This window comes from Cygnus atratus, chromosome 1, assembly GCF_013377495.2.
Source record: "Cygnus atratus isolate AKBS03 ecotype Queensland, Australia chromosome 1, CAtr_DNAZoo_HiC_assembly, whole genome shotgun sequence".
Classification (NCBI taxonomy): domain Eukaryota; kingdom Metazoa; phylum Chordata; class Aves; order Anseriformes; family Anatidae; genus Cygnus; species Cygnus atratus.
Window position 1 is genome coordinate 138,584,484 of NC_066362.1, and position 25,829 is coordinate 138,610,312.

Consider the following 25,829-nt stretch of genomic DNA (forward strand, 5'->3'; position numbering starts at 1 on the left):
GAAATACTTCAATAGGCTGGAGAAGTGGGCTGACAGAAGCTTCAACACAGACAAATGGAAACTTTTGCATCTGGGATGAAATAACTCCATGGAATACGACAGGCTGGGTGCTGACAGGCTAGAAAACAGCTTCACAGGAAAGGGCTTGAGGCCTCAGGTGGACACGTTAACCATGAATCAGCAATATACTGCTGCAGAGATAAAAACCAACCACCAATGGAGCTGCATTGACAAGAGCATAGCCAATGGGCTGAAGGATGTGATTATTTTGCTCTGTTCAGCACTCATGAAACTGCATGTGGAGCACTGTGCCAGTTTGGAGCTCCTCAGTACAAGATATTGATATGCTGGAGCAAGTCCAGCAAGGGACCATCAAGACCATCAGAAAACTGGAAAACATGACATAAATTAAGATAAAGAGAAGAGGATATGTTCAGCTTAATGAAAGGGATGAGGAGAATTCATCACCTACCTAGTGGGATTGTATAAAGAAGACTGACGCATACTCTTCTCAGAGGCACACAGAGACAGGATGAGAGGCAATGGACACAGATAGATTTCCAGTTATACATACATTAAAAAAATAAAAAATAAAAAATAAAAACACATGGCAGTAGTCAAACATACTGCAACAGACTGTCCAGAGAAGCTGTGGAATCTCCATCCTTGCAGAAACACAAATCTGCACTAGCTGAGGCCCCAAGCAACCTGACCAAACTGGACCTGCTCTGAGTGGGGGTTAGATTAGATGACTGGATTTACAGATGATCAGATATCTAGATTTGTCCCTGCCAGCCTAAATTATTCCATGATTCTAAAAGCATGAATGCAGAATGACTTTTTTCTACATTTTTCAGATCGGTAGCAACATATGCATATTTTTGCTGGTGAATTAAAAAGCAACCAACAATGTGTTTAATAACAAGTATTTAAACTTAACCACCTTTTCTCACCTAAGGCGAGCCCATGTTTAGTTGATTCACACATTCCTACTCAAAGCAGGATTGAAAGCACAGAACTGCAGTCATGCTGAAGACCAAAAACTTAAGTCACGGAATCATTTAGTGTACATTAAGTCCATTACAAAAGAGACAGAGTGGTGTGTAAGAAACAAGATACTGATTCAGACCCTGAAACTGAAAAAACATGTATGATAGACTGGAACAACACCCAGGTGTCCACCTCTGCTGACACAGGTCTGATCCTTCTCCTTCTAACTACAGAGAAACTGAGTTTCAGAATTCTCTCTGTTCAGATCCAAAGGAATCATCAGGCTAATACATTCTGCTTTAACTATGACTTTTTTTTAACTTCTTTATATTTGGTCTATCACTTGAAAAGCCCAAGATTAAAAACTGAAAAAAAACCACTGCCTGTAGAAAGGACTGCTCCCTGCTCTTGCAATCACCATTTAAAGATTTCTATTTAAGAAGAAAAATTGAGCAGAGAAATATGAGAAACCTGAATTTCATCGCAGTTTTTTTCAGCTGGCTCACTGATTAGTCAAAATCATCCCCCCTTGATCCCTTTCACATGTCATTTTTGTAATTGCATGTATAATGAATGAGAGGCCTCTGCTGCTAATATTTTTTCCAAGACCACATAAGCATGTCTAAACTGATGAGAATCTTCAATCATACACCTTGGACAATGCTTTATTGCCGAAATTCCTTGAGGGCTGCATTTTCATTTTGAATGCTTCAGTATTTTCTTAGTTCATCCTGATCCATCCTGATTTCCTCTCTATTTGCGCATTGAAAAATTTCAATACTTTCTAAAAGCATATAAACTTTGGACTGATTAACTTTTGTGAACTTTGGAAAGTTTTAAGATTCATCCATCAGTGATTATAATGTACTTCACACACAGGCAAACACCATTACATAGCATACATTGACATTTGCAATTTAAAATGTTACAACTGTAAGAGTTGACATTTATTCAAGTATTCCTCATATTTTTAATTTCAAAACAGACTGTATATTAGGCAAATAGTAGGCATTTAATATTAATCATATTTATTAGACAGCAATTATACAAAGGGTAAAATCCACTACAGTCCTGCTGTACACACCCTTATAAATATTCCATGTCCTAAAGAATTGGTAGTCGTGACAGAACAAGGGCAGAAAGAAGGCAAACAATCTTGCACAGTTATGGAAAAGTAGCCAACTGGGTAGCAGTTGTGCTGGAAGGGAGAAATCAATGTTATGAAGATGTGGAATGGGATAAGTAAGGACAGGATAAGCTACACAAATAGCCAAGAAAAGACAGAAATGGGAGTTTTCAAGAGAAATGAGGGTAAGAAATTAAACAAGAACTGGTCTAAAGGTGAATTAAATTGACTAGGGAGAAAAAAATCAGGTGAACAGAGATCAGATCCCTTCATTTGTAATATGTCCTCAGTAATGGATTTCAGTAGCTTTCCCATTCACTTGCTACACATTATTCTCATTATATATTTCTCTTACTTTAAATATAACCATATTTGGTTACTAATTATTGAGAATTTTTTCTTCCCTTTTACTAATTCAGCTTTGGTTGCTGCCATTAGTGCTCCCACTCAGGCACAGAGTTATTCCTTGCCCATAGCAGAGTTTTTTTTGTTCCTTTCAGACAAAGAAATCTCAGCCAGGGATTCTATTCCCAGTGAAGCAAGCACTGCAAAAAGCACAGACATTGTCAACACAGTGTTCACTAACAAAGACCTAGCCAATCAATATACAGCCATAACAAACAAACATAGGATTCTGTGGTCTACAAAGCAAGTGTCAGGACAGCTACTGTGAATTATATATTAAAGTAAGTGCAGCTTCATAGTCTTTATAAGAGCATGGTACAGAAAGGTCCCTCTGGTCACAAAGCCAACTGAGACTATCACAGCATTCAAGACACACAAATATCCCCCTGACTTGAAGACCCATTTAGCAATCCACCTCTTTTCTTTATAGCACATCTTTTATTCCCTCCATCATGAAACATTACCTGTATTACATGCAGGACAACATCCAATACTTTTTCTATTCACTACTTCTCTGAGTCAGCAGTGACATCTCCCTGTCTGAAGCATTTAAAAAGCCTGTACTGTGTCTAACGTACCTGACATAAGAATAGCCCCAATGTTCCCACTTTGCTGCAGAAAAGGCCTGACAAAATTTTATGGCCACAGCCTGTACAGGGAATAACTGACAGCACTAAATTGCCCATTACAACACTAGAGGTGGAAGACTGCAGGTACAAAGTGATTCTGTCATTTCCTTCCAGCATCCACAGGCAAATCAACAAATCCTCTCAGCAGGACTTTTGGAGTCTGTTAAGCTCAACAGAATTATAGCATAATAGGAGTAGAAAGGGCCACATTGCCATGCACTTGATCCATTAAAATATGGAATTGAGCCACTGACCTGCACAGTTGAATCACATTAGAAAAAGTCAAACACACTCAAGACTCAAAACCACCTGAGAACTCCAAAAAACATTTCAACTTTTTATATCATGAGGAAAAGGGGAGGTATTCGTGAGCAATCAGATCCCTCTTCCTGCTTTGAGCAGTTAACCTGTTCAGCCAGCTTAGCATGACATACAAAAATATGATAACCTGATATAATGGCATGTTTTTGTTGAGGGGCAAGACAGGAATGGTCTCATCATAGAAATTTATTCTCTTTTTGTGTCCTCCCTGAGTAAGAACCAAATCTAAAAACATTTCTTCTCACTTTTAATTTGGGTTCCTTATTAAAGGAGTAGGTTGACCCATCACATGAAGTTTGCTGTTGGCAGATTTGGTCTGTGGGCAGGCATTTAGTAAAAGAAATCACTGTTTTCGAAACTTAGGACAGTTGTGCTAATTCAGTTCTCACATCTAAACAGTTTTCTCGGATTAAAATTTCTTTGCATTCATTATGCCTTTTTGTGTGTTTGGAGGCAAATGTGCCTACAAAGCCATTAGTAAAGACCAGCAAGGAAAGAAAAACAAATCAAAACAACAATAAAAAAACACTTAAACTGTCATCAGTGCAGAGGGGGAAATAGACAATTGTTTACATGTAACAGCTCAAAATGTAATGACTAACACTAGAGTGAAACAAGACAACAAGACATGGAGAAAAAGAAAAAGGAAAAAAAAAAAAAAAAGAAAAGAGAGAACCATAAGCCAAGGAGACTGCAACTTTACCACACAGTTGTCCTCTAAAGAAAACAAACCTCCAAACCTCAAAACATCAACATCATCATATTTATTTCAAAGGCTTTCTAAAAATACACACATTTTTTGAGAGAAAAAAGAAATGGGTTGAGAAATATTCAGATGGAATAAAAAATAAAACTGATCTGCTGAGAATCTTTTGAACGAGCAGAAAAGCAGCACACTGTATTTCATATTGCCCTTAAGCTACAGGTTGAGTAAGTCTGTCAGGTTTTGTTATCCCAAGATAAACATAGAGCTAAACAACCTCTCTTGGATGTAAAAGTTTGTTTGTTCCACTCATGTTTCTTCTTCCTACACAAACAAGCACTATTGACAGTATTATAATAAATAACCCATTAATTAAAATCTTCTATGCCAGATTCCTTCTATTGAAACAGCTGAAGATTGCATCTGTATGGATGTTTAACAGAGTTTGACCATTTACAAGAATTTCATTAAAAATTGCAGGCTGATTTCATAAGGCACTGGATTAAATCAGCAAGTGAGCAGGGAATAAACTTACTTACCAAAAATCTCTAAAGCCTTGCCTCCAACGATCATAATCTCTTAACATGATATAGAATTTGCCATATGCCTTCAAGCAACATACATTGAGCTTCAAGCTAAACCTATCTTCTCTATTAAATGAGTGTTCCTTGACTAACCATATCAGAATATTAAGAAGGAAAGCAAGCAGAAAGATTCCTGCTAAATCTTTGGGTCCCGCAGCCCCAGCAACAGCATGTCATAAATTGTATGGAAATAGATTATGGGGAATTATTTGGAGTATATCAGTCTCTCCCTTCAAAGTATGGGTTGGGGCACAAAATATTTGTGGAGATGACTGTGAAGTAGAAAAAAAAAGGTAACTTAAAACTCACTAATTACCCATTTACAGTACCATTCAGCTAAGAGGTGTAAACTCTGGTGTTCAGATTTCATCTCTTCCACTAAGGACAAGACAGCTGATCTGCACTCTCCCACCTGTCAGATGAAAGGACTCTAATTACTTCTTCACTCACTGCATTTCTACATAAAGTTCAAGAAATCCTCCTGATTCCTGAGTAGAAAACTGTTCTTTTAAAGACTATGAGAAACTCACAGGTTTCAGATAAAAAATGCTAGAGTTTATTTAAAAAACAATAAAAGCAGTCTGCTCATTCTCAGCAACCTCAGTTCTGCAATTCTCATCATTCAAGCTCTCAATGCTCAGCTGCCCTTCTGCCAAAGAGCAGGCTGCCACAGTTCTTGCAGGCTAATCGCCTGTTGAACACGGCAGTGTCTGGGTGAGTTTCAGGCAACGTTGTTTAGTTTTTTGTTTGTTAAAAATCAGTACTGGCACAGATGTAGCCAAACATGCAGGCAATGCATCCCTCAGAAAAATTTTGTCTGGTCATGTGTATGTGGCTTCTGCTTTAAAAACAACAGCTGAATTGCCACCAGAAAGTGAGATCCCCAGCTACTTCCAACACCTCCTACACAGATACATGAAAGGTATGTGGTAAACTAAGATTAATTCAAGCACTTCACCAAAGATGGAGCTATACCTACACCTAACACAGTACCAGTGAACATGCCTTTTAAGTCTCAAAGCTACTGGCCATCCCAGAAATTCGTGAGTGAACTATTAAAGAAATCAGCACTTCCTTTAAAGAGTGACAGAATTTTAACACTTACTTAAACCATGACTAATTGCAGAACTTATACCTTGCAGCTGTAGACAGAGGAAGATGGTAGAATGAGAACAAGACAGAGTGGTTTTCAGTCGTAGATGGAAGCAACAGCAAGTGGTGTCCTGGTTTCAGTTAGGACAGAGTTAATTTTCCTCCTAGTAGCTGGCAGGGTGCTATGTTTTGGATTAGGATGAGAAGAACGCTGATAACATGCTGATGTTTTAATTGTTGTAGAGCAGTGCTTACACCAAGCCAAGGACTTTTCAGCTTCTCGCTCTGTCCTGCTAGCGAGCAGGCTAGGGATGCAGCAGGAGCTGGGAGGGGACAGACCCAGGACAGCTGACCCAAACTGGCCAAAGGGGTATTCCATACCATCTGATGTCGTGCTGAACAATATATAGGGGTGGCTAGCCGGGGTGGGGGGCCGGCTGCTCGGGGATAGGCTGGGCATCGGTCAACGGGTGGTGAGCAATTGCATTGTGCATCACTTATTTCGTACACATTATTATTATTAATACTATTATTATTGTTATTATTATTATTATTATTATTATTATCCTGTCTTAATAAACTGTCTTTATCTCAACTCACAGGCTTCACTTTCCCATTTCTTTCCCCCATCCCAGAGAGGGAGGGGGAAGGGTGAGCGAACAGCTGTGTAGTGTTTAGCTGCCAGCCAGGCTAAACCACAACAAGTGGAAATTCCTATTTTCTAGTGTTCTTAGAAGAGCCCATGAAGTTTGTAGCTACTGCCAATTTACAGTAAGACATGCACTTAAGGATATAGTAGAGAAAAATATACAAAAATATAAGATTTTATGAACAAGAATATATATTTTATGTAGAAGAATATATATAAGAATGCCATGAAGGTCCTTTCCATCTATCTTGTTTCAATATGTACCAGGTAGGCTAACATACTCATCTTCCAATGTTTGCTCAGAAAAGGAGCTCAGAGAAGTCTCTTTATACTCTCAATCCCAGAGGCAGAGAATAAATAAAAAATTCACTGACTTTTTGATGTTCTACACAGAGCTCTTGGTTTTCCTGAGCATTTTCTATTAGGCAATATGTAGAGCCACAGGACTTACCTTACATTCAATATGCATCAGCTCAGTATCTATTGCACTGCTGTGTATCAGACCAGAAAGTGTCCAATTACATTCTTAAAGTAAAGAACAATCAACTAGTTGTTGATAAGGAACAAATCAACTAATAGCCATTCTGAGAAGTTTGCTATAAAAGTCTTTTCCCATGTCTTACCAAATTTTCTTTGACAGAAGCAGAATCCAATTCTACTGAAGCAGCATCATGCTGCTTCAACCTCAAGACACTCATGTTGTCTCCTTACAAACACCTGCTTGTACTGCAATAGGAATAAAGAGAAATCTTCTTTAATGAACAGAGTTCCTGACACGTTTGTGTATGCTGATGGAGGAATTGTTTTTGCAGAAATATGGTAGATCAAGAAATGCTTGACTGCATCGTCATGCCTGACTGCAAATGAATAAGAAATGTCAACCACAACTTTGATTTTTCAGTCAAAAAATAGTATTTAAATATAACTTTTGTGAATATTTTCCTAGTTGTTGATGTACAAAATAATCTACTACATGCCACCATAACATATGCAAGGTTCAAAATATTAGCTCCATTACAGTGAGCTCTGTTTGAGCTACAAGATCATCTTAGTTTTCAGTAACTATTAATCACTGCTTGCCATCCTCTTCAGGGACCAGGAGAGTTTGCCAGTTTCACAAAAATTTGATGTCAGAATAAGAACGGTAAGGAATTTGGGGCAAAACCTGTACTGTTCACTCAGATAAAACATACCCAGGCCTAAGCCTAAATCATATAGTTCTCCTTCCAGTTATACACCGACCCTGCTCATGTATGCCAACATCGGAGTGATTCAGGTAGCTGTCAGATAAGGAGAAATATATGTCAATAGCTGGAAGTCATTTCCACTGGCAACATGAATAGAACAAACAAGATAGTTATATCCAAACTTGTTCGGAGCTACCAAAAGAAATATAAGCATGGCCTTCAAAACCCGCTTAGATTTTAGAGAAGCCTGAAGGCTCTACTAATAGGTTTTCCTATGCATTCTCTCTAGCATATCCCCTTTTCTTTCCTTCCTGCTCTTTCTTTTAATCTCCAGTCTTGATTTCTCCACACCCCAACTCAGCCAGTCTCCTGTCCTACCTTTTACTCTCTTCAAAACAGCCATATCTCAGTCAGCTCTTCCCACACTTATTTCATGCCTTCCAGCACCTGATACTACCCCAAGCCCCACATCCACTGCAGTCTGGCAATTCCCTCCTCCATGTTGCTGCAGTGCCGCAAGATCCCTAGGAGCATAGAAGACCTTTCTTTCAGACCAGCTGCAGCAACTCAAATGCAAACTCTCCAGGAAATATGGCCCACACTCAGAATGAAACGTATGCAACACGGGTGGAATCAAGGGATTTAAGCTGCTAAAATCATTATTCTCTGCAGAGCATGTGCAAACAGACTTGCAGGAAGGTTTTCACAGTGACAACAGAAGGCATCCCTGACATAGAGAAAATGCACTGTTCTCTCTCACCCTCCTCCCCAAAGCCTTAAAATTTTATGTCCTTTCTAACTACCCTCAGGCAGTAAAGTTCAGGGAGAAGCAGAGGGCCGCTCACTTTTGAATGTGAAAAACACAAATGCCTCTTCCTAGTTTTGCTTCAGAAAGAGCCAAACAATTCTGTCTGAACCACTTGTGGCAAATAAAAGCTTGCTGATGTTTATCTGCTGTCAAAGATATACATCCCCAGATCTTCATAATACTCAACTGAAAACTGGTATTTATAAAGAAAAATATCACATAGATCTTCAATTAGTTTCTAGCATCATCCCAACTATTTACACACTTATTTTACAATTTTTCTTGTAATTTTATAATCCAAGATAGTTCCACTGAAACATATTACTAGCTAAGGCTAACATTACCTACAGTTTTCTAAGTAAACTGACCTAGTCCTGCATCAGATCCTGGAAAATACATAATTAAAACAACCAAAGATTTAACTCATGGAAGGGCTTCAAATTCTTAATGAAAATGGAAGCTAGTTTTGCAAGTTCAATTAGATACAAAAATAATGGAAAAACACTTTCAAATCCAGTTCCTGAACTTGGCTTCCATGTGATACTCAGCATAAATCACACCACTTTAGAGGTTGACACATTTTTCACAAGTTCCCTCCCTGTTATTTAATGTAGTTTTTGATTAATCAATTGTTTATCATTTTATTCAAAAATTTATACAAAGACCCTTGGTAATCTAGACCTATAGAGACGTTTGAAATTTCAGAGATGCTAATCTGTGCTATCAGAACCTTTGTGTATGTACAGTATAAGATATATTAGCAACAACAGAAAAAGCATTTCCATGTCCATGAGACCTAGGGAAGTGGGGAGCTTTTTCTGTCTGAGAAGTAAATTGCCATTTATATTTTTCCTACTAAATAAGTTTCATAAAATCACATAATACCCTAAGTTGGAAGGGACCCACGAGGATCACTGAGTCCACCTTCTGACTCCATGAAAGGAAACCACTTCCTGGGGAGCCTGTCCCAGTGCCCGACCACCCTCTGGGTGCAGAACCTTTCCCTAACACCCAGCCTGACCCTCCCCTGTCCCAGCTCCGTGCTGTTCCCTTGGGTCCTGTCACTGTCCCCAGAGAGCAGAGCTCAGCACCTGCCCCTCCGCTCCCCTCATGAGGGAGCTGCAGGCCGCCATGAGGCCTCCCCTCAGCCTGCTCTGCTCTGGGCTGAACAAACCCAGACACCTCAGATGTTCCTCACACGTCTTCCCCTCCAGACCCTTCATCATCTTTGTAACCCTCTCAGATACCCTTTCAAGTTTTTGATGAAATTTTACTGGCACAATGCTACCAAGTGTAACTGCCAGTAAAGGTACTTCTATGAAAGAGTTGTACCCGGTTGCTGATTGTCCCAGCACAGTGGGCTTCATTGGCAAAGCACATTTACTCCATACTCTAGCTGTTGGCTTTTCTGGTGAGGTACTTTGAAAGGAGTCCCAGTCCTAAACATTGCTATATCAGCAAAAGTTTCATGCATAAATCTGGGCTAATCTGAAGGACATTCACAAACTGGCTAGTCAGTGCATCACCTGCCATTGTTCCCAGTAGCTAAATACCAGTTTAGACAGACATTTTGGAAACCCAAAAGAAACTCTTAAATCATTCCTTTAATCAACCTCTCTTTGCAGTGTATAAATCTAGCTATGCCACAACCTGTCAATTCTTTGTGCACTAGTCCAGTTAGGCAGCTTCCAAAATACAGGTCTTAACGTTTATTTTTTAAGGAGTTCTCCTAGCCTTCTTACATTTGTTTTCACTTTCTTTATACCCCTTTTACAGAACCATCCAGATGGCAAAGAAATGCTCAGACATATTTACATAAATACAGTTTCAGACACTAGAGAACGCATTGCAGGGAAAATAATGAAGATAAACTTAGCAACTTTCAGGTGAGTGCAATCAGACAATCTTGCAGTCTTTTTTTTTTTTTTAATACACTCTACAAAAGATTTTAGTATTATGCGGGGAAAAAAAAAAAAAAAGAAAAAAAAAAGAAAGAAAGAAAAAACACTAACCTGATACCTAACCATTTAATTTGGAAACAATGATGGACTAGAAGAGATGGGCACATTTCCATTTATGCTGATGCAGTCAGCTGTTTACATCAGGTGAGAACCTGGCCCCTCTGTGGAATTCAGTGCACAGCATTAGGCACCAGGTAGATCCTTCGCTGCTGTGTACATCATGCTTATTCAGCCCCATCCAGCAGAGTAGAAATTCCCCAATTTACTGGTGTTTCTCTTTGCCCTCACCACAACAGTGCGAATTAAAAGAAAAAATAGAAGGCAGTGAGGATCCGACACGCTCAAAATAAACTTGGGTTTACTTTGGATCTTATTATTATGAGTCTCTCTGTGAGGAATATTTTAGGAGAACATGGCTCAAATTTATTCCTGGCATAATTCCATTCACTTCCTGAGAGACTAATTTAGCTTTTTTATTGTTTATGCTGTTTCAAACATTACACATAGGTATCAGCATAAGTCAGGAACAGACAAAATCATTGACTGAATTTACCTAGATCCCTATGTATGCCCTAATTGAATCACAAGCAAAAATGATTGCATGAACTGAATTTTTCCAAAATTGTTAGTCTGATTTCAAACCAGCATCGAAACGAGAAGCAAGCCTACATTATTCTGACCAAACAATATAGCTTGATAGCTCATCTCAGTGTCTAATGAAGTAACGTTTGCATAATGCATGAAGGCCAATTTAGGAAAATTGAAACTGCTTTGCCTTAAAGATGGCCAGATGTTTAGTGAGCATGTGATCAAGTGAAAATTTCACCCAGAGAAATAAAGACCAAGAATGGGGCAGGTAAGTAATACAGGAGGAAATTTTTCATTTCCATTTACAGTGGGGAAAACCAGCAGCCAGCTTGGTGATCTCGATTCTTCAATCACCAAAAGCAGTAAAATTAAGTAACTGACATTATTAGACAGAAAGTTGTTTTATTACAGTACAGTGATCTCTATAAATTGAAAGAATAAGGTCATACCTTTCTACAGTTCACACTTTTGATTGCCTTGTAATTCAACCTCAGTCTACAGACCTTCTAGGTAACAAAAATATCATACTGTGCCCATGTAGTAAATACACCTTGGGGAAATATCCACCTACAATTTAAAAGCACAGAACTATCAGAGTCTGATATATGGAGTGTGTATAAGTGGATGGCAGTTATTTCTTTGTCTCAGTTGCCTGACACACCTTACCAAACATGAATTATCCCTTGAGCCCGCTACCTACTCTTTCCAAAAATAATTCTGAAAGGCAAGGTCTGAAAACATGGGTAATTTATTCTTATTGGGTAGTCAATACAGCTGAAAAAAAAATAAATAACAATCACAAAATCCTGGGCACTCATGTCCTTTTTCTGATCTGAGAGGGACTTTACAAACTCAGACCTACTGAGAAAAATATGTTCTGGGTTGAAATACATTACATTAACCAACTGACAAAAAACATAAAGGTTAGTATTTACAACTAAGGTAGAAAAAGGTGCAACTGACAGGAGAGGTGACAAGTAGTTGCCACTTGTGGAGGTTAGCAGGAGCATAAGTTGTTATGAGACATAAAACCAATGTCTCAGAAACACTGTCAAGCCTATGCTCTTCCGTATTCGATAGAATTATGAATTTTGCTTCCAAGCTTCTTCTTTTGAAGATATTTAGTAATCTCTCTTGAGGACAAGGACCAGGAAGTCTGAAATTGCATGTCTGTCTTATAAAATGTTCTCAAAATAGTACCCAACCATTTTTGTCTTTCCCCCTCTGTTACAGTTCACTGTGACGCATCACATTTGTTCTGTTTCTCCCATACGGTCTTCACAAGAACTTTTGGCTTCACAGACGAATATTAATACAGAAGCAGATTACACAACAGCTTAATATTCACCATGTCTATGTCACACTTGATGAAGTGTCTGCATGACCAAGTGTGACCTAACTCCTGAACTTTACATAAGTCTTCCTCGGGCTTATTAACCACAGGCCTCAATGTGACTATTCCCTAATCTGGACAGGTCATTAATAACAGAGCACCTGGGGAGTGCCCACAGCCATGACCACGAACAAAGGGGTTACAGCCCTAGAGCAGGTGACCATTCAAGTCCCTTATGGAGAACTAAATTATATTGGAGGTCAAGAGCAATATGATAAGAATCCTAAGAATCCTAATATAATAAGAATCCTAAGTTTGACTACAAGCCAATCATTTTGTCTTATAAACACAGCAGCAAGAGAAAGCCTAATTTGAGAGCTAACAAGGAGAGCTCCTTGCTGAAGCAGCAGGCTGCATGGCAGTGATCTCCCCTTGGGCAGGGATGCCTCTCAATGTTACTCCTTGAGGTCGAGAGATCCTTGCTGACTACGCTTGTTGGTGAGTAAAACTTTCATTTTTAATGATACCTGATTTACGTTAACATTTAGCAACTTGAATATGCAGTAGACTAATCACTGTGACTCTTGTCATCATAATGAATTAATGATATCAGTCTCCTTACTATAATAAATGAAATCGCTGCTATATCATTAAAACCATGTAAGTGTTGGATATCTCCCGCAGCACCAAGAGCTTCTCCATTTTACCAAATTTACCTTCTTTATAACAGCCGACCTGATGTCCCTCCTTCAAATCTTGTCTTACTATACCTCAAATCAAAACAACCCTATTACTACAATATTGTTTTTATGACCAAAATTCCTATGGAAGAATACTTAACAGAAAGCACCAAGAATTCTACAGATTTCTTCCAAAATTGCTAATCCCATCTAAATTGAGTGCGCACTATGTATGCAAGGAAAATATCAATGGAACCAAGGTTGATATAAGTATTTAAGTACCATCAAAATTTATGATATCTAGACACTGCAAAAAAGAGGGACACCTTCCTACCTTTGTGAACATGGGCCTCAATTTCTCAAGTCACATGTATGAGAATTACAACAGATTACAGTAGCAAAGTATTTAACACCTTCCAGGTAAAGGCACATGACTAAGTTCCTTAAGGACGTTTGAAAATCCCATTCTCCTTGCAAAATATGCCAAATGACTCAGAGATAGCAAGAAACAGTTTCCAAGTCTCCCAAGGAATATAATTTTTTAGATAAACTCACAGTACACACAGCTAGCCTTGTGGTAAGCACAGAAAGGGAGGTAGTAGTTTCTTCGGTTTAAGAATCTCACAGCTTCTTCAAGGAAGAAACCTATGAAAACATATAAAGAACCTGGCAATTGTCACAAGTTTTGACCACATAAAAGTCTCTTCTCCAGATCATAAAAGTAATAAGTGAAGACTACAGTGATTTGTAAGGAGAAAAGTGTATGATGTTAACAAAAGCATGGAGGTATTGAGATACAAATATATCCCCAGAAGTCTGTAGACTTTTGTAACTGCAGAAATCCTGCTTTTTTATTATTATTATTATTCGGTTCTTTGTAGTCACTCAGCAGAAATACCTTGTCTGTACCAGAAAAGGCATTTCTGTGAGTACTGAAGAGTCAAAGGACACTGTGTTCACTAAGAAAGCTTGGAAGGAAATGAAATATAATTATCTGAACCTTATTTCTCAGCAATGAGACAATAAAGGAAATTATGTCCAATTAGATTGATGGGAAGTTCTCATGCAGAAGAAAATAAGAGTACGTGGGTTCTTCTGGGCTTTATTCATTGTAAGAATTATGGGAAAAGAATCAGAGTGGCTGAGGCTGTCAGGGCCCTCTGGAGGCCACCAGGCCCAAGCCCTGCTTCAGCAAGGCCACCCAGCACAGGCTGCCCAGGCTTATCTCCAGGCAGCTTTTGAAGGCCTCCAAGGAGACCCCATAGCCCGTCTGGGCAGCCTATGCCAGGGCTCCGTCACCCGCACAGCACAGAAGTACTGCCAGGTGCTCAGAGGGAGCCTCCTGTGGGCCAGTTTGTTGCCAGTTTGTTGCCCAGCAGTTTTTTCCCCTTCCTTAACTCTGCTCTCCCAGAGGCCCACCCAGTGTCGCTCCCTGGCTCAGCTCTGGCCAATGGCTGGAGCTTTTGGAGCCGGCTGGAGCTGGCTCTGATCTGACATGGGGCGGCTGCTGGGCTCTGCTCACAGAGGCTGCCCATGCAGCCCTCTGCTACCAAACCTTGCCTCATAAACCCAAGACAACACCTTTTAAGATAACACTAAGACCAAGCCATCTGTATTTAGTGTTCTGCTTGAACTCTGTAAGGCAGAGCAGCAAAGAGAAGATCAGTCCATGATCAAAGATATGTGACAGAAACATCTGTAACTATAATTCATCCAATAAGAAAACTGAATATCTGCCAATGTAGTAAATTCTAGCAACAAGCATTTTACTACTACATATCACAACACATAAGCTTCATTACAGGAACGTGAACATTGTGCTAGTCCTTCCCGTTTCACTTCACATAAGGGCAACCTAAGGCCTTTATCCAAGTGTTTATCAGCTGCTACTTATTTTAAATACACAAAATAGGGCACTAGAGGAGAATGCAAGCAGAAACTAACAAGGTGATATGTAAAATTTATGTATAAATAAATAAATAAATATAATCAATGGTATTTTTTTTCCCTCCAGGTTCCTTATTTCCACTCTAAATTTCACTTCTGAGACTATGTTAGCCTCTCACAAGCTTCATGGTGGTATGTGAGTAATAAATAGACTCAAGTTTCACTCTACTACTACTACAACCTCCCAGAAACATTTTCATAGCCAGCCACTGACTACCAAAGCTTGAATCAACGAGTCTGTATGTGAGATGAAGTTGATTTATCAGCAAAAATCCATGCAGCCTTGAAGTTTTCTGTACTTCATACCTTTTTCTCTAGAGTAACCCAAGCTCTGTGACAATATATGAACATGCTCAAGAAGTAAGAATAGTAACAACTGTAATCTAGCATACAATTAGTATTTTAGTCCTCCTAAATAAACAGGCTCACTCAAACTGAAATTTAAACTCGGAATTGAGTTTTCTCTTGGGTCACAGAGCAAAAAAGAGGCTTGTAAAATTTGCAGGGAAAAATAAAAACATCCTGAGGCATTCCATTATTTTAGAGACAATCTGCACTCACTAGCTAGAAAACTCACCCCTCAAAAAAAAAAAAAAATTCTCCCTAGACAAGTGCTTTACAAATAGATTCACTAAGACAGAGAGATATAGTTAGAAAATGTATATCTAAATTGGAGAGATACGGATTTGAAGGGTGGACCATTCAGTAGATAAAGAATTGGCTGGATGGCTGCAGCCAGAGAGTTGCGCTCAATGGCTCTGTGTCCAGGTGGAGGTCAGTGACGAGTGGTGTCCTTCAGGGGTCCATCTTGGTACAAGTGCTGGTTAATATCTTCATCAGTGACATAGACAATGGGATTGAGTGCACCCTCAGCAAGTTTGCAGATAACACCAAGCTGAGTGATGCAGTTGATACAACAGAAGGAAGAGATGCCATTCAAAGGGACCTGGACTACTTAGAGAAGTGGGTCCAAGGAAACCTAATGAGGTTCAACAAATACAGGTGCAAGGTGCTGCACCTGGGCCGGGGCAATCCCAGACGTGAGTACAGACTGGGAGAATTCATTGAGACCAGACTTGTGGAGAAAGGACTTGATGGTTCTGGTGGACGAAAAGCTCAACATGAACCAGCAGTGTATGCTTGCAGCCCAGAAGACCAACAGCGTCCTGGGCTGCATCAACAGAGGAGTGGCCAGCAGGTCAAGGGAGGTGATTGTCCTCCTCTGCTCTGCCCTTGTGAGGCCCCACCTGGAGTGCTGCGTCCAGATGTGGGGCCCCCAGCACAAGTTAAAGAGGGTCCAGAGGAAGAACACCAAGATGATTTAGTGGTAACTATTTGTGATAGGGGGCAGTTGGACCGGAGAGTTGGAGATTTTTTCCAACCTTAATGATTTTATGATCAGAGGGCTGGAGCACCTCCCCTATGAAGACAGGCTGAGAAAGCTGGGGCTGTTCAGCCTGGAGAAGAGGAGGCTCTGGGGAGACCTTATTTCAGTACTTAAAGAGGGATTATAGAAAAGATGGAGAGCAACTTTTTACACAGGCAGATGATGACAAGACAAGAGGAAATGGTTTTAAACTAAAAGAGGGGAGATTTAGATTAGACGTTAGGAGGAAATTCTTCACTTTGGAAGTGGTGAGGTGCCGGCACAGGTTGCCCAGAGATGTTGTGGATGCCCCATCCCTGCAGGTGTTCAAGGCCAGGTTGGATGGGGCTTGGAGCAACCTGGTCTGGTGGGACGTGTCCCTGCCTATGGCAGGGGGCTGGAACTTGATGGGCTTTAAGGTCCCTTCCAACCCAGGCCATTCTGTGATTCTTGAAAATGACACTCCAACTTCACAGTGAATACCAGGATATCATGCCTATGCTCAAATAGCGTTTTGCATGATCTTTGAAAAGCTAAAAAAGAAGCCATTAAAGCAAATATTGGGGGCTTCACATTGGGGTAAAAGAAACAGATGAAACATGGTTTTAAATTAGCTTTAGTTATGTTTCTATAGTTGCAGATGCTCCAATAATAGTTTTAATTATCACATAAATAGGGATACATGCTAAAATTTTGCAAGAAATTCAGACTTCATCATGAACTCCGAAAATTATTTTAGACTAGTCTCCACATCAAGACTATTCTTTTAATGCCTATCATGTCTAGTAGAGAAGCAAAATGAGCATGTGGCGGCTTTGAAACTGAAGTTCAAAGAAGTCTATCAACACATTAGGGGGCAAAAGAGAATAAAGATTGCCTTTATTCTACAACACTGAACAGAACAAAAGGCAGCATCCATAAAGATGTATGATACAGGCGAGAGCGTGGACAGAAAAGAATGAAGTGATGAAACACACCAGAGAAATACTCTATGAATTACATTTTCAGATTACCTGAGAATAAAGAAATCAGCATATATCCAGCAGATAAGCAATTAACAGTTTTATTAACAGGTAAATACAGTTTCTGAGCTTGTTTCTCATGCTGCTTCTTCAATATATTTCCTGTACAGCTGCAGTAAAATGAGATTCTGGTTGCTAAAACCACACAGGTGTCAACTTTTTCCTTCATCGCCAGCTTGTGCTGCAGCCTCATGTTCCTGTATCTACTCAGTTAAAAAAGACTGTAGGTGTACACACACGGACACAGAGGCACACACTTTGATGCAGCTGAGATTGAATAGTCTATGCAATCTCAGTGTATTTGTATTTCTGTTCAACAAAAATACTCCTAGAGGACTGTTTTTTCCCCATCATTTACATCTGATTCCCACATTGCATATTGACATGGTCTCTCTTCTTTTTCTGTTCTTCTATACACAAACCATTTTTACTTATCTATAAAAAAAATAAAAAGCAGCGGGAAGCCACATTAGTATCTAAGTTTTATACAACAACTTAGAAACCACGTATGGTTGTTAACAAGAATCAGATTGTTGACATGAACTGGAGCATGGATTTTAATATAAAAGCATATGCTTCCTGGACACCATTTTGAATGGTGTAAAATAAAAAGACATTAAGATATGAAAATGAAGTAATCTTCAATTCACACGCCTATTTTAAAATATAAAGTGTGGGGAAAAATAAAATCAAGATTTGAGATGAATTTACTTATTTTAAAAAGTCACTTAGAAGATCCCTAACAGCAGTGAAAATGTGTTCATTATGATTACAGAAATAACAACACTTAAATGCCAAAAGGTTTAAGTAAATTATTGCGATAGATATGAATATTGCATCCCACAAGTCAGGGTCTCCAATAACACTATAACATGAAATGGAAAGTAGCAGATTTCCGTAACTCACTCTGTAAAGAGATAAAAAACAGAATAAAGGAATATAATATGAACATGAGAAGCTCTAAATTGGCTCTCAACATCCATATGTCAATTACTTTAAAATCAACCAGATTATGTTTCTTTTAAATCAGCCCAAACTCACATCCTATTATTTTTTTTGATAAAGGACAGATAACAGGGTATTTATATGATGAACGGCTTTTATCTTTTAAAAAAAGCAAACCTAAAATTTTTAATGGGGTTAAAATCTCAGTGTTTTACATTTTAAAATCCTTGTCTATTATCAATCACCCCTGTCATTTCATAACATCATACCATGGCATCAAACACTGAAATAACCTTCTTCAAAGTTAGTGTCAGTGGAGACTTACGTACTAGCATCCTAGCAGTTCATTATTCAGCTTGCTTTGACTTCTTTATTTTGACTTCTTTATCCTTACACAATGCCTATTTCTTGATACTTAATACTATCTTTTTTTTTAGACTATGCTTCAGAGAAATCTTTCATGTCACAGGCAAAGGAAGAGTAACTACTGTAGATCCAGAAAACAAGTTTCTATTGTCATCACAAAGAGGTTATAACGATGAGTCTCTAAGAGCACCTACACTAACTTCCTACAATCACCTGGTTGGTTTTTGTTGTTGTTTCTTTTTTTTTTTTTTTTCCTTTCTGGAGATCTTGAGATTCTAAAGAGATATTTTTGAAAGCAACCAGGGAGTGAATCACTGTTAAGGCCTTTAGGGAAAGCAACAAAAACCTCAGTCGTGTGGACTATGCCATCTTTGGCACAGAGAACATTACCTTTACCTTGACTGAAAGCCTTTTTAAAGCGATCCCTTACATTTCTTTCCCCTGTGGCACTTCCCACCTCATTCTAAGAGGATTTCTTTTTTTTCAGGGCCATAAGTATTCACATACAATTTATCCGAGGCTATCTTTGCTGTAGGCAAGGATCTGGCAGCTACTGTCTTTTTCCTGACTGTTAAAGAAACAATGAGATGTTAATATTCATACTCAAATCAAATCATGATTACACAAAGTTACTGACACCTAAAAAAGGTCTGATCTACAAAATTGGCTTGAATATTCAGTTGAACACCCATTGAATAGATAACTTTAAGAAAATGATTTTACTTTTGAGGTTTCACCCACAGGATGAAAAGTGCTGATGAAAACTGATAAGAAAATACACCTGCAGAGTTTGACCTCTAGAGAAACTCCCCATGATTTTCCCTCAGAAGTACTGCAGATTAAGAAAAATGTGATAGAGCTAAGGGCTAAGTTTGGAAGTACACAGCAGGGAAGTCCTCCTTGTACATGTTGATGATCTCACTCTTGAAACGGAGGAGATGGAAATCAATGTAATCATCTTTCTTTTTTCTCAATCAACTACCATCTTGCTGAGTTACCTTGACAGAATAGCTCAACTTTTAATAACAATTTAGGGGAGAAAAGCTAAAAGTTCCTGTCCTGCTGAGAAATATAGAGGGAGGTCTATATGTAGTTTCTCTTTTTTTTTTTCTCACTAGAATACTGATCTGAATTCTGTACACAATTCCTCTCCCTTTGAGAGCTCGGTTATACAACAGGAATCAGACTGAAGATGGTCCCTTCCTTTCTCTTCCTCTGCTGCACATAATTACCTGCTAATGTTTCTGTTCAGCTCTTTGTTCCAGTGTTTCACAGGCTGAAACACTTCTATAATTAATAAATAAATATGTGAAAATAATTTTTGAATTTTTAATTCCAAAAAATGTTTTTGTGTGTGTGTTTTTCTTTCTTTTTTTTTTTTCCCAGTAGAGCATCACAGAGCCACAGTTTGCTGTAGCCAAACAGTTGAAATTGTAGCACAAGTAAGGGCGAGCCTAGCTCCCCAGAGCAGTTCTGCCACTGACAAGACAAATCATCATACAGAACCATAACTTGTAGGTTTCTAAAGAGAATTTTCCATACTTATTGTAAATTTTAAACTACAAGCTCATTTCTTCTCTCTCACGTAAGTCTCGACAAACTCCAAAGTCAGAGAGCAGAAATGGAGCCTTTGGACAAAAGTTTGCTACATTTATGTGCCTTATGTTAAGCTCCTACATCTATAATTAGGTTTGACAATAGAAGTAAAGTTCAAAAGTGCTTAGCTAGTTCAGATTCAGTTTCAGTGGGATATACTGTCCACAAACATATCTGAAACTATGACCAGTTCTACAGTTCTATACATTTCTATTCAGTATAAATACAGCTTAAAGCTTATAAATACAGCTTAAATAAAGACTTGAGTTTTGAGACTTAAAACTTCAGATACCTACATTTTATATTCTGACTTTTCATTCATTATTATTGTATTTACCTTCTTGTCCTTACAGATTATGCTTTTTTTTTTTCAGTTGTAAGCAAAAAATATCCCTACACCATATTCTTATTGACCATTCCAGTCAGAACATCAACTATCAAAGAGACACAGTACACATTCCTTTAATTGACATTTTGTTGCATTTTTCCATCTTCCTGCCATAATACACCTTAAACTTAATACACCTTAAAGTTAAGCGATAAATAAACTAGTTATGTTTTGACTGTTACATAAACAGCTTCTAAGAACCACTAGTCGTTTTTATTAATATTTTTTCCATCTTTCCACCTGAAGAAGTTCCTATTAAATGCTGTCTTAAATACTATTTCAATTTCTTTTCCAGCACCATAGTATTATATTTAGAAGGTAATTCAGTGAGGCAAAAGAGGAAAAGTAAATATCCTCACTATTGTTCCTATTCCTTTTGAACAGAGTACCCATGTTAATGCAAGCCATAAACTGAAGAAATCTTCCATTAAATCATTCCCTAGAGAACTCTTTTTGGTACACAGTTGGGAAAGGGCAAGATAATTAACTATGAGTTCAAGAATTGGAGCAGGTACACCCATTGCTTGGTATTCAATGCTTCACGTAAAGAAATATGACCAATACATTTCAGAGTCTTTGAATATGTGCCCAAGTTGTTCCTAGCACATGATTTGTTCTGTCTTTACTTGCCAGATTTCCCATTGTCAGAGGCAGGAGGAGTCTTCCCCCAGCCAGTGTTTGACACGTTGCAATAATTTGCATCCTCCTTCATACATAGACAATAACAAACACTTGGACTAAATGACCAGCTTTCAAATTCAGAATCATTTGTTCCAAAACCATAAGACATACATGCAGTGCACTTATTAGATTTTTATATCACCATTGTACCCACCAGCCTTTGAATGTCAACGTGAACACAAGAAAGTCCCTGCTTTGATGAGTTAGTATAACATCTTCACTAATAAGTAAATTAAGACATTAACAAGTATTTTTCTTTTTCAGATTCTACATTTCAGAATTGTAAGATAAAATTCAACCTAGTTTACAAAGGAGGAGCACTGAATTCAAACCCGAAATCACATAAGTAGTCACAGCAACCTATACCTCTACAGCTTAACAAACATCCAGCTTGCTTTCTAACCTGAATGTTTTGTTGCAGAACTGAAGAACGTCCTGGGGTTAAGAAGACCACAACAGCTGACCAACCATTACTTTTCAATAGGTTCATTAGTGTCACTGTATCACACAAACTTTTCACTTTCTCCTGCCTTTATATATGCGATACAGATATGGATAACTTCTTCAAAATTATACTGTAAGGCTAAAGATTATTGATAACCTCAGTGAAAGAACAATAACCACTGAAGGGATGATGAATTTCAAATAAATATACTGATAATACATGGTATTATTCCATGTTATAAAGTTACTAACTCCGTGTTATAAAGTTCTGTATATTCGACTGACTCTTGAAACAGCAATTCAAGAATTTTCTTGACAATAGTTTTGTTTTATATTTTTTTTCCCTGACTGCTATTTTACCACTCAATGTGTACCAGCATTTTACGGGAGACAACACAGAACATAATACCGCTTGAAGGTTTGTTCTCCTCTTGAAGAGACATAAAAGAGTTATGTGAAAAAACAGAGCTATAGCTGAAACCAGAACTAAATCAGCAATCAAAACAACTTATCCCAGTGTTATTTATTATCTTTTTCAAAAGCTAGTATTGATGCCAAGACCAACAGTCCAGATAAAAATCTTTGTTAGCAAGTCACTTACCATATTTATTGATGATACAGGACCAATGCTGTTGACATAAATATCAACATCAATAACTGTTGGTTTTACTGTGGAGAAAAAAAATAAAAATAACTTAATATTATTTTGCAGAAAACATAAATAATCACTTCAAACAGTTTCCCCCCCAATATCCATAAGGTTTATTCTTCAGATAAAACCAGGAACTACTGAGAAATAAGGTTTATGTATCTTTAAGGAAGACAAGGTTCTTTTCCTCCCCCCCAATACAAATTGCCACAACTTACAGCATGTGGCACTTCATCATCATGATCCTCATTTATCTCAACAGCAATTTGTTAAAGAAAATTTCATTGCTAAGTAGAGTAGCTCAAAGTCAAAACTTAAGTTGACTGACATGAAACTAAAAAAAAAAAATGCAGCATATATATTTTTTCTATTTTCTCAACATCCAGGTAGTTTATAGGATGCTTGTTCCACACCAAAATATATATATATATATATATATGTATTTTCAGATTTTCTCATCTCATCAGTCCTGATTTTATCCTAACTTAGATTAAATCACTATAAAATCAATTTAGCTAAACCTGAGCAACTTTCCTTCTTTCAGTTTAGACTCATTCCCTTCAACTCACGTTGCCTTTGCACTCATTCATCTAAAGCTTTTTGAATTTGATTTGGTTTAATCGATACTAGTTTCTCACAAGAACTTCCATGCTTTCAGACTTCCAGAGTTTAATTCAAAGACAAGAGCTAGGCCAGATGTCCTTTCTTTAGCTTAGGCATCTAGGATCTATCTTCCTTTCAGCATATTCAGTGTCAGCATACCTGCTGAACATTATTCAGATAGCTCTTACGGGTAATGTAGCCTAACTCTAAAATAATGCCACTTTTCCATATAGAAGCATGTTTTTTACCTGTACTGTCTTCCTTCAGACTGTGCAGCGTATACATTAACTTCTAAGCTGAGATCTGAATTGGTGTATTACTTGTCTCAATAGTTAGTTACTTCAAAACTAAATAAGCATATATCCTGCTCTAACCTGCACGGTCATAATTGATACAAACCTGTCCTTAATAGGCCAACAGCCTCTGTTCTCCCACAGAGGCACCTTCCCTTTTCCGTGGTCTTTAAAAATCTCCAGAGAGCAATACAAACCACTGAAGTTGAGGAACTAACACTTCTCTCCAACTATGCTGAACTCTGGACTTTTTTTGTACTAAACCTCAAGCTCCCTGGGCTTGCAAGTACGTCAGCTACTCAGAACTCAAGAGAGCCTTGCTCAGGCAAGCTACTGAGTGGAGAAGTAAGGAACAGTTAAAAACCACAGTTCTGAGGGAAGCTCAGGAGGGTAATAGCTAATTTGTCTGAAGTTTAAGAAGCCATCCAACACAAAGCTGAAGACAGAAAAGAATCTCTGCATGCAAAAACAAATAATTTTTGCCCCTATCCCCCAGATTTCAAACAATGAGATGCTGAGGAGTTCTAAGAACCTGAAAAGTTACATGGTTCTGCAAAAATAGGCAAGGCAGGCTGTCTCATCATTTAAAATTTTGTTATGTACTTCTTTCCTCATGAAGACCAGATCTAATGTTGCAAAAAAGACATTAAGATGTGTACAGATAGTGGTCAAAGATGATAAACATTCTCTGTAATTCATGAACCACCGCACACTTCTTGGACTGTATGTGGTCAGAGCATCTGGGACCTCATTTAAGGTCATGGTTTCAAATTGTCTGCAGTAGTGACTTATAAATTCGGATCTTCCCTTCAGCAAAAGAAAATTTGAACTCAGCTGAACAAGCACAACTGATTAATGCAACTCTAATTGTACCCAGCTAATAACTAAATAGGAGTCTAGCAGCTTCTGGTAATGAGACTCGCCTCAAAATGCAGTAATAAATGTCATTACGTAGAAATTGGTAATAGCAGGGAACTACAGCTAGCAAGATAACATACATGGAATAAAAGGCTTTGATCCTGTTAGGACTTAGGCACACATCCAGGTGGAAGTTCAACACCAAAGAGTTCTGGTAAACATTCTCGCTCTACTCTGAGCTTTTTCCTCTCTCTTCTCTGCACAAGTGTGGCCTCACCTCAATTACTGTGTGCAGGTTTGGGTGCCACAATACAGGAAGGACACAGAACTATTAGAGTGACCAAAGGAAGACTACAAAGATAGCGAAGGGTCTGGAGAGCAAAACATATGAGGAGTCCTATATAGTCGAAGTATAGAGTCCTGAGGTCCCTTGGTTTGTTCAGCCCAGAGCAGAGCAGGCTGAGGGGAGGCCTCATGGCGGCCTGCAGCTCCCTCACGAGGGGAGTGGAGGGGCAGGCACTGAGCTCTGCTCTCCGGGGACAGCAACAGGACCCGAGGGAATGGCATGGAGCTGGGACAGGGGAGGGTCAGACTGTGTGTTAGGAAAAGGTTCTTCATCAAGAGGGTGGTCGGGCACTGAGACAGGCTCCCCAGGGAAGTGGTCACAGCACTGAGCCTGCTGGAGTTCAAGAAGCGTTTGGACAGCGCTCTCAGATGTAGGGTCTGATTTTGGGGTGATCCTGTGTGGAGCCAGGAGCTGGGCTCAATCCTTGTGAGTGCCTTCCAACTTGGGATATTTTATGATTCTGTGATTCTATGAACATTAACGAGATTAGACTTAGTGATGCACATTGGCATACAATTGGATCTTGGCAGGATCAGGGACAAAGTTCAGGACCAGAACACAGTGCTTAGAATCCATTTTTTTTAATCACTGCAGTTAAATATATAAATAAGTTATGAGATGATAATTTCTCCTAAATGTGCTGGGCCAAATTCCCTCCTGGTGCAAAAAAATAAAACTAAATATGAAGCACTGTTTTCGTTGATGCTAAAGAGTATTTGGTCTTAGGCACAGCAAAAGTCTAATCTTGAAGCAGAAGAAAACTAAGCAGCATCCACTTCTTATGTCAAACAAAATCAGCTTCTAGCTTTAGAAAGTCCCAGAGAAATTCAAATTAAAATAATAATAATAATAAATCTATATATTATATTCCTACAACAGCAAAAAAGACTGAAAGTTTCTTTGAGTGATATTTTGTTTTCCTAGGCAGAGGCAGCAAATAGAATTGTAATACAATTGTATGATAGGTATGTGTTCTGGTTTTGAAGGAAAAGGCAAAAAAGTACATTTCTTGTTGCACATGGTCTCTCATGGATATAAACAGATACCCGGGAGAACCATCACGTATGAGTTTTAGACTCCTTACACAGGATTTTAATTCAGAATACCAACTATGATGAGGCAAAGATTTTAAGATTATTTTATTCAAAATGTACTGCGAAAAAGAAAATAACCGAGTCTGAAAGTTATCATGTCTTATGTTTAGAATGAACTCCTCCTCTACCAGTCTTCAAAAATAAACTGCGCTGCATGGAAAGACAGAAATAATCA

At 38.5% G+C, this 25,829-nt stretch overlaps 1 protein-coding gene across 2 annotated transcripts in view; it reads right to left on the reverse strand.

Moving 5' to 3' along the window:
• Positions 1-25,829, reverse strand: part of GABRG3 (gamma-aminobutyric acid type A receptor subunit gamma3) — a 330,335-nt gene that overhangs the window by 288,848 nt on the left and 15,658 nt on the right. For both annotated transcript variants that reach the window (XM_035558139.1, XM_035558140.2), the window contains one exon: positions 22,413-22,480. In XM_035558139.1, the coding sequence (XP_035414032.1) occupies positions 22,413-22,480 (68 nt within the window). The remainder of the gene's footprint in view (positions 1-22,412; positions 22,481-25,829) is intronic.